Source organism: Macaca nemestrina, chromosome 3 (assembly GCF_043159975.1).
Source record: "Macaca nemestrina isolate mMacNem1 chromosome 3, mMacNem.hap1, whole genome shotgun sequence".
NCBI classification, from domain to species: domain Eukaryota; kingdom Metazoa; phylum Chordata; class Mammalia; order Primates; family Cercopithecidae; genus Macaca; species Macaca nemestrina.
The window spans coordinates 79,607,227-79,625,380 of record NC_092127.1 but is presented as its reverse complement, the minus strand read 5'-3'; the positions used below and the strand labels follow the sequence as shown (position 1 = coordinate 79,625,380).

Here is an 18,154-nt window from a genome sequence, read left to right as displayed (position 1 = left end):
GATGCCTCTTATGGCAAATGATTTTTGTTTGAGCTATTGGACAAAGAGACTAGTCTGCTCTCTAGGCTCATTTCCTACAGAGCTGTCCCCAGGGCTGAGGGATTCGATATCCCTCCTGCACACCTCCACATATTTGAGCTGTGGCACCTATGTGTAGAAGCTCTGCCCTAGGGAAAGTTGCATGTCTATACCAGGGACAAGTGCATGAGTATTCATAGCCATACTGTTTGTGAAAACAAAAAATTGGAAATAACCTAAAAGTCCATTAATAGCAGAATGAATAAATAAATTATATTCTTCCATCAGACTTCTGAACAGCAGTGAAAATGAAGTAGAGCTGCACTCATTAACATGACTGATCCCAGGAATGTAGCACAGGAAATACGGAAGAATACCTGCAGTATGTTATTGTTACAAAGTTTACAAAATGAGCAAAAATAATGCCTTGGGATACTTATATGTGTGGTAAACTATTTGAAAACAAAAGCAAAAGGATAATAAACATGACTCAGGAGCCGGCAGGGGAGTGTCTTCTGTGAGGAGCATATTAGAGCTTCAACGGTATTGAAAATGTTTTATTTTCAAAATTGGATGCTGAGTTCATGGGTATTTTATTATGCTTTATATATATACACATGTGTATCAATACATATAGTACATACACATACACCTGATACGATTTCCTTGTATGTTTTTGAGACAGGATCTCCCGCTTTCACCCAGGCTGGAGTGCAGTGGCATGATCTTGGCTCACTGCAGCCTTCTCCTCCTGGGCTCAAGCTGTGCTCCCACCTCAGCCTCACCAGTAGCTGAGGACCACAGATCAATTTTTCAGTGGAGATGGGGTTTTGCCTTGTTGCCCAGGCTGGTCTTAAACTCCTGGGCTCAAGCAATCTGCCCACCTTGACCTCCTAAAGTGCTGGAATTATAGGTATGAGCAACCATGCCTGACCCTAATTTTAGATAATTATATCTTTCTCAGTTTTTACTTGGATACTGTTAAATATTCTTAATCACTGTTTTATGTTGGCAGTTTTAGTGATAATATCAGTTATCTATTGCTGGTTTAAAATAACAGTGATTTATTTTTCTTGATTCTGTGGGTTTGCTGGGTAGTTCTGCAGGTTTTTCTTGAATTCACTCATGTGAATTCATTTTGCTGGAGGTTTGCGGGACTAGAAGATTCTAAGATGGCTTCACTCACATGTTTAGCAGTTGGTGCAGACTCTTCGCTGGGGTGCCTAGGTTTTTCTGTATGTGACTATACCAGCTTCCCTACATGATGATCCATGCAGCATTTCAGAGTGGAAAGGTGTAAGCTGCAGTGTCACCTCGAGACTTGAGGTCTGGGACTTGTACACTTTTATTTCTGCCCCATACTGTTGATCTAAAGTCAGTCACAGGGTTTGTTCTGATTCAGAGGGTGGTAAAATAGACTCCATATTGATGAAAGGAACTGTAAAATATTGTGATGATGTTTTCAATCTTCCACAGTGATAGTTTGTCTTCCTACTAAAAATGATGAAGCAATCAGCGTATTTAGACTACCTTCTTTCCCTGTTCCTCATACATGCTTATGTTGTTTTTATACTATTAGGACATATAGCACATTTTGTTTTGTCACCATGTTCCTATTTGTTTCAGTCCCAGAACTAAGATTGTTTACGTATATACACACACAGTATACAGAGACACACACATGTATATGTGCAGGTATAAGTATGTAAATTTATTCAACATATCATGACTGCTCATCAGTAGTCTTTTGCCATAGGTTTTTCAGTTATCTCTTGGTTAGATAGTCTTGAAGATTATCTTCAATAACTTACCCAGTATTTCTCAACCAGGGACGATTTTGCCTTCTAGGAGACATTTGGTATTTTGAGCTATCACAAAGACCCACGATGAGTTGTGTGCACTTTATTCCAGAAGTTCAACCTTGTGTTATGGTTAGGCCCTTACTTAGTTACATGTGAAATAAGGCATCTGGTTAGAAACAGCAAATGAGAAGTAGCAGTTTACAGTGCAAAATGAGATCTGAACTGATTACTAGAAGTGTCAGAGACCACATTATTGCAGAGTCAAAAACCTCTTCCTCTTCTCCTTACCTGAGTCACCATTGCATAGTACAATAATCTGTTCAATAATTTGTATTCATAGAGATCATTAGTAAATAAAAGTTGAGTTCATTTTAAGAAGGTAAGGAAGATTGTGAAATATTTTAGGAAAATTGTCGTTAAAGTTTATTAAAACATTTGATGAGTAATTTTTCAGTTTTTAAAAAATCATTTGTACCACCTTCTTTTCAGGATATACTAGGTAAATGTGATACTATTGAAGTTTCTACAAGAACTTCAGATAAACTGTATTTTGTTAGTAATATATATTATATGTTATATAATTACATATTATATTTTATACATTATATATATTATATGGAGTAATATATATTAATATACTTCAAGTCTCTGTGGATGAAATAGTTTCTTCTCTTCAATTGCAGATTCTTTATCCTGTCCTGTGATGCAAAATGTTCATCCTCCCAAGTCCAGCCCAGTAGTATCCACCGTTTTATCAGGATCCTCATCAACAAGAACACCTCCCACTGCAAATCACCCTGTTGAGCCTGTGACCTCAGTTACACAGCCATCAGAGCTATTACAACAAAAAGGTATTTGAGATATTTATTATCGTATACACACACAGACGCACATACGTATTTGAATAGCTGACTTCAAAAAGTTAAAACTGTAGGATCCTAATTTATAGAAGATATGGAAAAAAGTTATTTATAATCTCAATCCAAACACAATTTTTGGAATATTAACTTACAGTGTCTCATATATGTTTTACATAATTACATACCATTTTGTATTTTGCTTTTCTGTTTATTACACATAGTTTTCATGTATCTATTGAGTCTTTATAGCTCTTTTTATGGCTAATTATTCATTGTGTCAATGTGTAATGGTTTATTTCATTCCTTTGTCATGGGACATTTATTTCTTATTTTTTAAAGGTTATTATAGTTTCTTTTAGGATAAAGTAGCCAAGACTTTATTATTTAGTGACTCTCCATATCCTAGTTGATTATTTCTGTGCTTTTTGTTATTAATAGTAGAAAGTAAGCTTTGACACGATTTTGCAAATGAAAGGGGGTGAAAATGAAATTGTAACCCATACTCTTGCGTCATTGAAGAACTATATGATTTATTGTTTGTTTAATATTCTCCATGTGTTAAGTAAGTAAAAGGTAATAAAATGTGTTGTTTTGACCCTGCTTCCCCACATTGTTTCTTTTGGCAGTTTTTTTTTTTTTTTTTCTGTCTGGCTAAAATTCCAAAGTATTGATGTTTCAGGTTAATATATGGCATTTTTTATTTGATCAGAGATGATTGAACTGTTTTCAAGAATCTATAGTTTATATTTCCAGAGCAACCACTGTATTATTTTAGGGACTATACTCACTATGTAATGACAGCTCCTCACCTTGAGTGTGAAGAACCTTCTTATAGGTCTGAAACTGAGAAAAGTAAAAAAGCATGAAAATTCCTAGGGTGATCTCATTGCTTGTATCTGTTGAGTGTCTATGTGATCAACAGAGACCTTTCTGTCAATTGATCAGATGATACAGTACACATTTTCTTACTTAGTTTTTTAGGAAAAGGAACTGCAGCACCAAAGAGTGTCTGTCGATTCTCAACAAACCAGTGGGTATACTGGAAATTGAATTTAGTTCTTAAAAGTATTTGCCTTCAAAGGGAAGGGCAGTAGTAGTTTTGTTTATCATGAATCAAAAAAGTTTTTAGGATAGATCAAAGCCCTGACTAAATAAATGGTGTCTTTTCTTGTTTTTCCTCTACATTGGTGACTGCCTTCCATTTCTTAAATGTTTTGCTTTTTTTGGCCTATTACATTGCCCCTGCTGATTTATTTCTTCCTATCATATTTTCTTTTTTTTTTTTTTTTGGAGGCGGAGTCTTGCTCTGTTGCCCGGGGTGGAGTGCAGTGGCACGATCTTGGCTCACTGCAGTCTCTACCTCCTGAGTTCCAGCGATTCTCCTGCCTCAGCCTCCTGGGTACCTGGGATTACAGGCACACGCCACCACACCCTGCTAATTTTTGTATTTTTGGTAGAGACGGGGTTTTACCATGTTGGCCAGGCTGGTCTCAAACTTTTGACCTAGGGTGATCGGCCTGCCTTAGCCTCCCAAAGTGCTGGGATTACAGGTGTGAGCCACCACGCCCGGCCCCTATCATATTTTCTTTTTGACCGTCTTACTGTAAATACCATCCTACCGTCTTTTTATAAATATTATTTTGTAAATGGTTTGCCCACTAAACAATGACAATTATGTTTCTTCTTTTTTCTATTAAAATATATTTTTAAAGTAGAATAAACTGCCATTTATTGAGCACATACAATATATCAGGTATTTTATATCTCATTAATTCAAATATTAATCTTATGACATAGATATTCTTCCTTTTTTACAGATGAGAAAAGTGAGATTGACAGAGGTTAGGTAACTTGACCAAGACTACAAGTTAATAAGTAGCAAAGCGAAAGATTTTTAACTCAGGTCTCTCTGTCTTTTATTCTTTCTATAAAATAAGGCTGAATTTTTGTTGTCATTGGCTGTTGACAAACTAACTCTTGATTTACCTAAGGTAAGTTTCTTGCTTAAGTAACAGAAAATATCATACTGGAGACATCTGAATTGTAGTTTTTATTGTTCCGTTTTCATAAGTAGGAGAATGGCCTGTTAGTGACTTCTTTGTCTTTGGATACATCTGGGCTACACAACCTAATTGAGTCAGGGCTACCACATGTGGTAGTGTAAATTGTCATTTGCATATATGAAGCTTCTTTGAATTGTGCAGTGTATCATCTGCATAGTGTTTACTGTGGGCCTGATATAACCTACTAAAGTGGTTAATACTTAAAAAGAGATTAGCTTTTTTTCTTCCAGCTGCAAAGACACCGTTGCTTAGTTGTTCTCCCAAGACTAAGCATTTTTTATCTGTTTTTAGGGGAGACATCAAATTTTTGTTTGAGTAGCCCCTAAAATTTTTTTCATAAACTACCTACTTGAACCTTTTTTAGATTGATACCTAAATTTTTTCATCAAAAATTTAAATACTTGTAGTTATGTAATTTTTAATGTATATGCTGGCTGACTTTTAAAACAGAGATGTTACATTATTCTTTCAAATGTACCCTTTGGAATGATACCTACCATCCTTTTGCAAAAAACACGAATAGCCCTTCTTTAACATTTGAAAAGTTTAGATTTTTCGTTTTTCTCTTTGATGGCATATCTCCTTTCCTTAATGAAATAATAAAATATATTCTTATACTAGAAACTCTTTTATCACTCTATTGTGCTTTTCCATGACAATGAAATGTTAAAATGTGTTTCATTATCTATGACTTTAAGTCTCTAAATAGTATTTTTTCTTTTGAATGAAGCCATCAATCATTACAACTTTTTCTCTCTCTCTCTCTTTTTTTTGAAACAGACTCACTCTGTCACCCAGGCTGGAGTGCAGTGGCATGATCTTGGGTCACTGCAACCTCTACCTCCCAGATGCAAGTGATTTTTATGTCTCAGCTTCCTGAGTAGCTGGGATTACATGCATGCGCCAACATGCCTGGCTAATTTTTGTATTTTTAGTAGAGATGGGGTTTCACCATGTTGACCAGGCTGGTCTCAAACTCCTGGCCTCAAGTGATCTGCTTGCCTAGGCCTCCCAAAGTGCTGGGATTACAGGTGTGACCATTGTGCCTGGCCAATCACTACAACTTTTACTGTTGGCATAAAATTGGTCAAAACAACGTAAACATCATGAATTTTGGTATTTATGTAAAGTACATTTTTATCGGAAATACATCTTTAAGTGAAATGAATGGGCTTTCTCCTCTCCCCACTATAGCTTTGTATCTGAGTTGAATATGATTCATTGTTAGAATATGATAATGTTCAGATAAGTTTCATTCTTAGTTTTTATTTTCATGCACATAATTGCTGAGAAGCATTGTTCACATAAAGTAGATTAGAATTATATTGGAAGAGTTCTGCTGAAGCAGTATCATTCTGTTTTACTTAATTTTGCTTTTACTCTTTTTACCCTTCTGAGTTACATGTCAGAAATTATTGTTTGTTAGATTTTATTTTCCAGGTGATAGTTAACATTATTATTTCATATAGCAGTTTGTAATTTGCAAATCCCTTTAACTTTTTCTATCTGTATTATTGTCTCATCAGATGGAACAAGCATGTCATATGTTATCTTCCTTTTATAAGTGAGGAAATTTAAGTTTAGAGAGGTTACATGTCTTACCTAAAGACCTGCAGAGTTGGTAGGAGAGGTAACCAGGCCCATTGCACACCTTTTGCCTTCAAACTCAGTACTTGTTTTAGTCTATCAGCAGTTATTCAAAATATTTTGAATTTTCTTCTACCATGGCCAATATATCTTACCATACTGTTTATTTATTTATTTATTTTGAGACAGGGTCTTGTTCTCTTGCCTGGGCTGGAGTGCAGTGACTCAGCTCACTGCAGCCTTGACCTTTGAGCCTACTGGGGCTCAAGCGATATTCCCACCTCAGCCTCCTGAGTAGCTAAGGCCACAGGCACACACCACCACATCTGACTAATTTTTTAACAAATTATTTGTAGAGATGAGGTCTTACTGCGTTGCCCAGGCTGGTCTTGAACTCCCAGGCTCAAGTGATTCTCCTGCCTTGGCCTCCCAAAGTGCTGAGATTACAGGTGTGAGCCACTGTGCCTGGCTACCATACCCTATAAATGTGTTTTTATCAAAAACAAGCTGTGATACAGGCCATTTATTTTATGGATGATATCTCCGTATAACCTGATTGGCAGAAGCAGTCCTCAAAACATAACAAAGCATATACTACTAAGTACTAACAGATGCACTTGTTGGTAAATATTTTTTTGTTAAAAAGATGTAGAAAGTGTTAAATATTTTATAAAATATAAAAATTAAGAATTGACTATATTTTATCATGAAAAGGTTGTAAAATATTTTATTGCACATGTCACATTGACTCTGAAATCACAGAATTTTTATCTGTGAGTTTTAGTATGTCTTAAAAACACTTGGTAGTCCTAGGAAGTACTCCATTTGTTTTTAAAATAATTCCAACCAGGCATGGTGGCTCACGCCTGTAATCCCAGCACTTTGGGAGGCGAAGGTGGGTGGATCATTTGACGTCAGGAGTTCGAGACCAGCCTGGCCAACATGGTGAAACCCCGTCTCTACTAAAAATATAAAAAAAATAGCTGGGCATGGTGGCACACACCTGTAATCCCAGCTACTTGGGAGGCTGAGGCAGGAGAATCGCTTGAACTGGGGAGGCAGAGGTTGCAGTGAGCTGAGATCATGCCACTGCACTCCAGCCTGGGCGACAGAGCAAGATTCCGTCTCAAAAATAAAAATAAAAATAAAAAATAAGTAAAATAATTAGTAGGACTGAGTGCGCCAGTCAGGTTAGTGGGAGGTTTTTTTTTTTTCTAACGATGTGTCCTAAAAAGAACAGCTGAAAATAATTTTAATTCAATATATACAAAAAGATGTTTTTGAAGTTAGTGATATAGCTCACATTTATTTCATATTTAGTATGTGTCATGCACCATTCTAAGCATTTGAAATATATTAACTCATTTAATCCTTACCACAACCATTTGAAGTTTTACCCCATTTTATAGATAATGTAAGTGAAGAACAGAGGTTAGTAACTTGCTCAAGGACATACCAGTAGTAAGTGATAGAACCTGGAGTTGAACCCAGAGTCCCCATCTTTATCCACAATGTCATGCTCTTTCTCTGTTCAGTATTTCCTACTGTGTACTTTATATAAGAGGCTTGTATACATTAGAGCAATGTGTCATAGTAAGAATTAGGATAAACTAAGGTCATGTGTTTCCTTTGTAAAGTAAAAGAAAGGCTGTCATTAACACGGGCACTTTTTTAGGTGGATAAGTTTGAGGAAAGAGAGTATTTATGGGAATCGACATCTGAAAATTGATTTCCTTAAAACCATTCTTTTGTGGGGACCCTTGAAAAGTCTTCTAGTGTGTACACCTGGTTTCCAGTTCAGGAAAGAGAGCAGCTACTCAAAAGTCTGAACTCCTGAATTTAAAAAAGCTAATCTCCACAAGAGATTTGTTCTGTTAAGATTAGTTTGATTTATTCCCGGTATAGCTGTATCTAGGGAACACTGAAGAATATTAAGCAGCACCAACGATATGTTCTCCTGGAAAGGTTTGCCTGAGGGTACTTTAATGGTAGGTAATTTAAACTAAATGTCTTTTTGAAAATATTGGGACCCTTTGAATAACAGAGTGCTACGTCATGTTAGAGTCTATAAAGTGTTTCATGTTTCTTGGTTTAGTAGATTTATACCTTGGAAGCTCTGGTTAAGATAGAATAAATTATGATATAACATTTCTTTTCCATTTGGTGGTGGTAGAGTAGATACTCAGTGTACATACATTTCTACAGTGAGTTTCAGGCTGAGCTCTGGGAAAGGATGTCATATTTTACCACCTTATATATTTGAGCTTTGTATCTCATACATAGAGTTTGACTCTTAAAGAGAATCTGAATTAGAGGCACTTCAGGAAGCATTCACGTATCCTAGAATAGATGACTTGGCTGTCAACCCCTTGCCGGCTGTAGCTCCCCATTTGTTGTAGTCCATATGTGCTATACCCAACCTAGAGCAGGGTGCCTTGCCTGGCTAATTTGTTTTTTACTTTTTACAGAGATGGGGGGTCTCAATATGTTGCCCAGGCTGGTCTTGAACTCCCAGCTTCAAGTGATACTCCTGCCTGAGCCTCCCTAAGTGCTCAAATTATAGACATGAGCCATTGTGCTTGGCTCAAATTTTTATTTTAATTGGGCTTTTTTTGTCAGAAGAATGTGCCACTCTGAATTTGTTTTTGGTATTAAGTTTGTTTCTTGTATTACCTGAACCTATTTTACGTTGATTTTTATTTTCCCAGATGAATTTGTGATGCTGCTATTTTACCAATTTTAAAAGATGTTTCAGCAAAGCTAGCAGATTTTTCCATGACTTTTTAGTCATTGTTGAAAGATCAAAGCTTCATTCATCTACAGTTTAACCTTTGCTTCTACCAACTCAAATTTTTTTCTTAATAGCTTTTTTCTTACTCTAGAGAAGAGTTGTTTACCCATGCTAATCAAGTATGCTAGTCACCTGAAAAAAAAATAAAGAAAGCGTTAAAGCACTACCATGCATGTGATTTTGGCGAGGCAGGGCTTCGTTGTACCCCCAATATTAGGAAATGTTCTTGAAAATCCCCACTATGTTTTTGGGCTTTCTTTTTTCTTTTTTTTCAAAGTAGAGCTGTGAGATTTTCCGTACAAGGATGTTTATTCTTATTTATGAAGTGTTTTCTTTTTCTTTTTTTTTGAGATGGAGTCTCGCTCTGTCACTAGGCTGGAGTACTGTGGCACAATTTCTGCTCACTGCTACCTCTGCCTCCCGGGAGAGGCGATTCTCCTGCCTCAGCCTCCCGAGTAGCTGGGACTACAGGCGTGCGCCACCACGGCCAGCTAATTTTTGTATTTTTAGTAGAGATGGGGTTTCACCAGGATGGTCTCAATCTCTTAACCTCATGATCCACCCGCCTCAGCCTCCCAACTGCTGGGATTACAGGCGTGAGCCACTGTGCCCAGCCTTCTTTTTCTATTAAGATTATTTTATTTTTCCTGTTACAAATTGTATAGATGTTAATTTTTAAAGTCCTGATTCTACCAGATCAAATAATAGAAATACCCAATTACATTTTTTAAAGGGAGGTAGTATACAGTTACCATTATCAGTTTATTATGCCCTTTTCCACAGAATCTGCCTTCTCTTGGTGTATTTCACAAAGGATCAGTCTTAATCACCTGCTTCAGACTCACATGTAGGCAATAGGATGACACTGACATGACTGGCTGTCTCAGAAAATTCAGTTTTCTGTAATTCTCACACTTGTATGGTCACAGTTAATAAGTCTCCCAGCCTCCCTGCCCCGTCGACCCCCCACTCCCGGAGTATCTACTGTTAGCAGAGAACTATGCCGAATACAGTTTTTTTCTTTAACTGTCATTCTTTTTCTGTTATGGGAACTGAGTTTACCATCAAGGTAACATTAGCAGAAGGAAGGTACCAAGTATGTGTTTTGTATGCTGTACAAAATCAGTTCACTATAATGATCACTGCCCACCGAAAATGCACAGTCCCAAAGGAAATATATCACAGGGCCATAAGGTCAAAGAAAATAAACATGTATAGAGTTCAGTAAACTTTTCAGAGAATATTATTGCAGCTTCCTAAATACTAACTGTATTGGACAATACATGATAGTTACCTTTTCACACTTAAGCCAGTTCATATTAAAGCTGCTTTTACTAAACTGCTTTGCAGAGATTTTCTAATGGTTCTAGTTTTGATAATAAATTTGCTAATATTAATATGCATGTTGGGATGTTCTTTGGAATGTCAGAATTCTTTCTCACTTTTAATGCAATGTCAAAATTTTATTTCTCATCTTTCCTGTTGGTTTGACTCTTATGTTTGTGCTTTCCACTTTACAGGCATGCAGTATGGTGAATATGTTAATAACCAAGCTAGCTCCGCACCAACTCCCTTGTCATCAACTTCCGATGATGAGGAAGAGGAGGAGGAGGATGAGGAAGCAGGTCTGCTTTAGCTTTACACCAGTTCTTGATCTTTTCCTGCTCAAGTTTTCTTTTTATTTCTACAGTCTTTCTTAGCCTTTTAAAAAAGAGTCTTTGAAGATTTAGCATGATGAACTTACGAGGTTTGCATTATAGAAGGTGTGTCACATAAAATGAGGTGTGTGTTTGTTTTGTTTTTCCTCCTTTAGGCATCTTTGCCATATTGTAAATAATAGAATCAGAATACCTCTTTCATGATAGTAGAGTGCATTCTTCTTTCAGAAATGCGTTTCCTTCCATGTCACATGCAAAATAATGAATCCTGACTGAAGCTTTTGGCTGATGATTGCTCTAGCATCATTTTAGGAATAATGCTTCATTTTCTGCTTTGCATGCTACTTTAGTCTAATCAAAATAAGCCATGCGGATTTTATAATAGGGATAGAGAAATAGGACAGTGTTTTAGTGAGGTCCTTTTGGCTCTTCTTGTCATGTATTTGGAAGGCCCAGAATTTGTAGTTATTTTCCTGCTTCATGAAGTAGTACATATCTTGCTAGTTGAAGAAGTTGTGCATATGGTTATGTGTTGCAAACTGTTTAATATCTTTTTCTGCCTTTGATAGGTAGAACACTGCTAACAATTAAGCAGTTCAGTTCCTCCATTAATTCTAATACAGGTTGAATATCCTTTATCTGAAATGCTTGGGGCCAGAAGTGTTTCAAATTTCAGATTTTTTGAGATTTCAGAATATTTGCTGCAAATACATAGATAGCTTGAGGATGGGACTCAAGTCTAAATACTAAATTCATTTATGTTTCATATACACCTATACATATAAACTAAAGGTAATTTTGTACTATATGTATTTTTTGTTTTTTGTTTTGTTTTTTATTTTTGAGACAGAATCTCACTCTGTCCCCTAGGCTGGAGTGCAGTGGCACAATCATGGCTCACGCCAACCTCCGCCTCCCAGGCTCAAACCATCCTCCTGTCTCAACTCCCATGTAACTGGGACTACTGGGACTACAGGTCACCCTACACAGTTAATGTTTGTAGTTTTTGTAGAGATGGGGTTTCATCATGTTGCCCACACTGGTCTCGAACTCCTGCACACAGGGAATCCACCCACCTCAACCTCCCAAAGTGCTGGGATTACAGGCATGAGCTACCTCACCAGGCTTGTACTATATATATATATATATATTTTATTTATTTTTTTTTTTTTGAGATGGAGTCTTGCTCTGTTGCCCAGGCTGGAGTGCAGTGGAGCAATCTCAGCTCCCTGCAAGCTCCGCCTCCTGGGTTCACACCATTCTGCTGCCTCAGCCTCCCGAGTAGCTGGGACTACAGGCGCCTGCCATCACGCCTGGCTAATTTTTTGTGTTTTTAGTAGAGATAGGGTTTCACCGTGTTAGCCAGGATGGTCTTGATCTCCTGACCTCATAATCTGCCCGCCTCTACCTCCCAAAGTGCTGGGAGTACAGGCGTGAGCCACAGGGCCCGGTCTTGTACAATATTTTTAATAATTTTGTACATGATACAGAGTTTTGCCTGCGACTTGTCGTATGAGGTCAGGTGTGGAATTTTCCACTTGTGGTGTCACGTCAGCCCTCATAAAATTTTGGATTTTGGAGCATTTTAAGATTTTGGATTTTCACATTAGGGATGCTCAACCTATAGTTTAAGACTGAACCAATAAGTGATGATCTTTCAAGTTATTATATGTGACCATAATTCTCCTGTTCTAAATGGGAAGATCTGTTCTACAATCATTTTAACAAAAAATTTCTATTTCCTGTGCATTTAAAACTATGTAAATCATTATATGCGACTTGAGGGGATACAAATTGGGAGTGGTGGGAAATAATTTTTCTTGCTCTAGATATGTAAGTACCCATCTATGTTTCTGAAATTTTTTTTGTAATTTTAAATTTTAACAAAATTTCAAACTCACAGAAGTGTAAAAGAACCCCTCATGTATACTTTACCCAGATAAACCATTTTTGCCACACTTGCTTTATAATTCTTTATCAATGTATTTTTTTCTATACCATTTGCAAGTAAATTGGAGACATCATGAACTTTACCGCTAATACTTTATTTATATTTCCTAATCATAAGGTAGGTGTCTTACATAGCCAAAATACAGTTATCAAGAAATTGAGCATTGATGCAATAATAGCTGATAACACAGTTCATTGTCAAATCTCAGTTGTCTCAAGTAGATCTTTTATAGCTATTTTCATGGTCCAGGATCCAATCTGGATCATGCATTGAATTTAGTTGTCATGTTAGAGTTCTTCAGTCTCCAACAGTTCGTTAGCCTTTCTCTTTCCTTTCCTTAACATTTTCAAAGAGTACAGACCAGTTATTTTGTAAAATGTTCCCTTATGTGGGTTTATTTGAGGTTTCCTCGTGATTACAATTCAGATCATGCATTTTTCTGAGGATTATCACTAAAGCAATGTTGTGTTCTCAGTGCATCCTATTTGAGGCACATGGTGTCAATTTGTTCTCATATTGATGAGGTTAACTTCTATTATTTGAATAAGGTGGTATCTGCCAGGTTTCTCCACCATAAAGTTACTATTTTTCCCTTTTAAAATTAATAAGTAATTTGTGGGGAGATTCTTTGAGACTATGTAAATGTTCTGTTCTCCAAAAAAGAAAAAAAAAAAAAGAGATCAGAAAGATTTGGCGACTGGGTGCAGTGGCTCATGCTTGTAATCCAAGCACTTTGGAAGGCCGAGGCAGGTAGATCACCTGAGATCAGGAGTTGGAGACCAGTGTGGCCAAAATGGTGAAACTCTATCTCTACTAAAAATACAAAAATTAGCCAGGTGTGGTGACGCACGCCCATAGTCCCCACTACTCTGGAGGCTGAGGCAGGAGAATCGCTTGAATCTGGGAGGCAGAGGTTGCAGGGAGCCAAGATCACGCCACTGCCCTCCAGCCTGGGTGGCAGAGTGAGACTCTGTCTCACAAAGAAAAAAAAAAAAAAATTTTAGCATTTATGGCTTTTTTCTAATGTCTTGTTTATTATTTTTCTTGAGTATATTATAAATTTAAAATTCTTGAGTTTTTATGACATTTGGATTTTAATAATACCTAACATTTTTAGCATTTACTGAATGCCTGTCATAGCAGTACAGAGCTTTTGTGTCAGTTTTTCTAGACTCACATCCCGACTTTGTCACTTTCTAGCTTTGTGATAATGATGCTAACAATTACATATAGTTGTTTTAAGGATTGAAGATGTTGTTTGTAAAGAGCTTAGAACAGTGTGTGGCAAATGGTGAACACTCAGAAAGATTAGCTGTCGTTACCAGCATTGAAATTGTGTTCTTGTCTGTTCTTAACAATTCTGCAAGGCAGAAATAATCAACTGTATTTTACAGATGAATTAACTGCAGCCTGAACAGGTTAAGTAACATTTGTCTGTGGTCACACAGCTGCTCAGTAGGCAGAGTAGGGATTCAAACTGAGGTCTCTCTGCAGGAAAGTATGAAAAAGAAGGTGTCTTCCTATCCAGTGAGAGAACATAAACCGCCAGAGTAGGTGGGAAGTAAAGGGCACGTGACGGTAGTCACTACAGTATTAAACTTAGATGTTATCTTACTCCTGTGTTTTTTTCTGTTTCACAAAATAAGACTGTATTATTGACATTTTTACTATAGTCTTGGTGTTCTGTATTCATGGTTTTATAAAATAATATCTTTGTTGGTTGCAAATTAAAGAAACATTCTCAGTGGTGGGATGGGAAGAAAGTCTAGCTTTAAAAGGAATTTTATTTTTTTAAACCCTGCCCAGTTACAATAATTTTTTTCATATGTACAGAGGTAAAAGAAAGTGGCTGAAATTGGTGTGGGGATTACATGTAAGTGTCTAATAAAGTAGCGATTTGGAGTGCTTTACTTCTTAAGCATTTCAGTGACATTTATTCCCTTTATTTGTGAGATTTTTGTGTGTTTAGTTTATGTGGGATTGTTCTCCAACTTTGAAAAAATTTCATTGAACTGTGATGAAAAATCAACCAGCAGATTGGAGAATCAGAAGGCATTGTGTTAGCAGTGTTAAGTATTGAGGAAAGTTTGGCTGAAAGCTGAGGAAAAAAAACAATTGGAAAATCTATCAGGAAGTATTTGTCTTGTTTTGTTTTTTCCCACTCTGTAGCACTGTTTGGAGATTGAGGGAAAAGAGAACAGGAAGAACATTTCCTGAGTCTCTTGCTAATATCTGTTACACCTGTGATATCTGTTAAGTTGTAATTGTAGCCCTGTGGAGTAGGTGTTATTATGAGATCTGTTGTTACTAATGAGTAGCTCAGAGATGTCAGGTGTCTATTTTCCCTCAACTGGTAGGGAGTGGACATGAGGAAATCTTAGATTATCTGGTTAATTTCAAAAAGTTTAGCAATACTAGTAAGTATATTACCTTTGTTGACCCATATTGCTTGTCTTTTAGAGAGAGAGAACAGCTTAAGCCTTTTTTTAAAGGCTTAATTGCTTTCTGATACTCTTCCCTAGCTTCAAGGATTCTGAGCTATTCTTATCTGTTCTCCTCGTTACTTCTTTAGATTTCAGCTCCCTCTCTTTTTCTCTTTCCTTTTTTCTTCTTTCAAGCTGTAATGTAGAGCCAGTAAAAGAATGAGAGAAAATTGCTTCCAACTACTGTGTTTCATACTTGACCCCCATTTGATCTCAGAATACTTAATATCACTAATTGCAATGTGAAGTGACTGAGGCAAATCGATACTATCTAGGCATTAAGCATGGGACAAGTACCCATTGACTGAGTGGAAACCAGTTTGTATGCTGAAAGCAGTATTTTGCTTGCTATCAGGATTCCAAAGATCAATATATTAGCGTAGCTATGGCCATCAAATACTTACATGATAGGGGAAACAGATACCATATGATTACAGTACAACTTGAAAGGTGTAAGCGGGCATGGTGGCTCACGCCTGTAATCCTAGCACTTTGGGAGGCCGAGATGGGCGGATCACCTGAGGTCAGGAGTTTGAGACCAGCCTGGCCAACATAGTGAAACCCCATGTCTACTAAAAATACAAAGATTAGCCGGGCGTGGTGGCCGGCGCCTGTAATCCCAGCTGCTTTGGAGGCTGAGGCAGGAGAATCACTTGAACCTGGGAGACAGAGGTTGCAATGAGCCGAGATCACGCCACTGCACTCCAGCCTGAGTGACAAGAGTGAGACTCTGTCTCAAGAAAAAAAGAGAAAAGAAAAGTGTATTAATTCAGGGTTGAGAATGTGCCCCTGCATAGGAGAGGAAATGATTTTCTGTGGGCATACAGGGAAAGTTTGACAAAGGATTTGAAATTTGAAGGATGATTAGTAATTTGTCATGTGGAGAAAGGAAATTATGGCTAACAGACCAACATGCATCATGCATAAACAGAAGAAAAAATGTAGTATTGGGTCAAGAGTCAGAAGTTGGGTGTAACTGCATCATAAGGTAAAACAAGGAGGATGGTAAAGGGACAGGTGAGAGATGCAGGTGAAAAGGACAAGTAGAAGCCAAATTTTTGAAGTTTGTTTTATGACAATGTGAAGGCATTTAGACCTTATTCACTAAGATGGTGGGGAAATTAGTGAAGGTTGTTTTTAAGCATGTTCAGAATGTTAACATACAAGTTTTCAATAAGGTACTGTTTTTTAAAAATACCTTTTTGATTTTTTTGCCAGTAATGGCATGACCTCTAATTAATGCATTAATTAGAATGCATTAATCTAAATAGCAAAATGTCATGAGTCTGTTTATCTTACTGATTTATTTGGGTTTGTAACATTGCTTTGCTATTTTTGACAAGTTCAAAAATAGAGATTTGCAGTTATTTTTTCTTCTGAAAGTGAATTTAAAGTGAACTAGCAGATTTCAAACTAGTAAACAAAATAGAATAAAAAAATTAATACTTTAAAGCTTATAGCATTATTAAAATGAACAATCTTTAAAATATTAGCAGTTGATTTGACATGAAAGAAGCTAAACGGCATAATTGAGTAATAGTATGTTCTTTGGAATAAGTGGATGTATAATCTTTTATCTTTGGACTTTATTTTTTTTCAAGAGTGGTTATTTCTTGATATATACATTTAAAAGTTTTTCTTAGAATTCCCATGATATTTTTAATAGCAGTTTTGGGAAATAATTCACGTACCATAAAATTCACCTATTTGCCGGGCGCGGTGGCTCAAGCCTGTAATCCCAGCACTTTGGGAGGCCGAGACGGGCGGATCACGAGGTCAGGAGATCGAGACCATCCTGGTGAACACGGTGAAACCCCGTCTCTACTAAAGAAATACAAAAAACTAGCCGGGCGAGGTGGTGGGCGCCTGTAGTCCCAGCTACTCTGGAGGCTGAGGCCGGAGAATGGCGTGAACCCGGGAGGCGGAGCTTGCAGTGAGCTGAGATCCGGCCACTGCACTCCAGCCTGGGCTACAGAGCGAGACTCCGTCTCAAAAAAAAAAAAAAAAAAAAAAAAAAAAAAAAAAAAAAAAATTCACCTATTTAAGTTGTGCTGTTCTACAGTTTTTAGCATTTTCACAAAGTAGCAACCATCACTACTATGTAGTTCCGGAACATTTTCTTCACCCCAAAATAGAAACTTCATACGTTTTAGCATTCTTCCCATTCTACCCTCCCCACACAGCCACACAAAGCTCTAGGCAACCATTAATCCTCTGTCTCTATAGATTTGTCTATTTTGAACATTTTATATGTAGAGATCATATAATATGTGGTTGTTACTTGCATCTTTCTCTTACCATAATATTTTCTAGGTTCATCCACATTATGGCATATGTCAGTACTTTATGATTTTTTGTTGCCAAAAAAATTCCATATGTGAATATATCACATTTTATTTATCCATTCATGAGTTGATGGACATTTGGGTTGTTTCTACTTTTTGGCTGTTACGAATAATCCTGCTGTGAACATTTGTCGACAAGTTTTTGTGTGGGTTTCTGTTTTCATTTCTCTTGAGTAGAATTGCTGGGTCAGAACTCTGTATTTAACTTTTGAGAAACTGCCAAACTGTTTTCCAAAGTAACTGCACCATTTTACAATCCAGTGAGGATTCTAATTTCTCCACATCTTTGGTAATAAGTTTTGGCAAAGATGTGGAAAAATTGGAATCCTCATTGGATTGGTTATAACCATCCTAGTGGATGTAAAGTGGTATCTCGTTGTTTTGATTTTCATTTTCCTAATGGATAGTGATGTTGAGTGTCTTTTCATGTGTTTATTGGTCATTTGTTTTATCTTCTTTGGATAAATATCTTTTGCCCATTTTAAATTTGGTTATTTGTTGTTTTATTGTTGAGTTGTAAGAATTTGTTACATATTCTGAACATTAACCCCTTATCAGATATATGATTTGCAAATATTTACTCATACTGTGGGTTG

At 36.8% G+C, this 18,154-nt stretch overlaps 1 protein-coding gene across 6 annotated transcripts in view; it reads left to right on the top strand.

Annotated features, from left to right (window-relative positions):
• Positions 1-18,154, top strand: part of LOC105486267 (SEC24 homolog B, COPII coat complex component) — a 105,405-nt gene that overhangs the window by 35,596 nt on the left and 51,655 nt on the right. For 4 of the 6 annotated variants that reach the window (XM_071093200.1, XM_011749042.2, XM_011749046.2 and 1 more), the window contains exons 3-4: positions 2,504-2,671; positions 10,642-10,746. In XM_071093200.1, the coding sequence (XP_070949301.1) occupies positions 2,504-2,671; positions 10,642-10,746 (273 nt within the window). The remainder of the gene's footprint in view (positions 1-2,503; positions 2,672-10,641; positions 10,747-18,154) is intronic. The other 2 variants (XM_071093201.1, XM_024794248.2) reach the window with 1 other exon arrangement.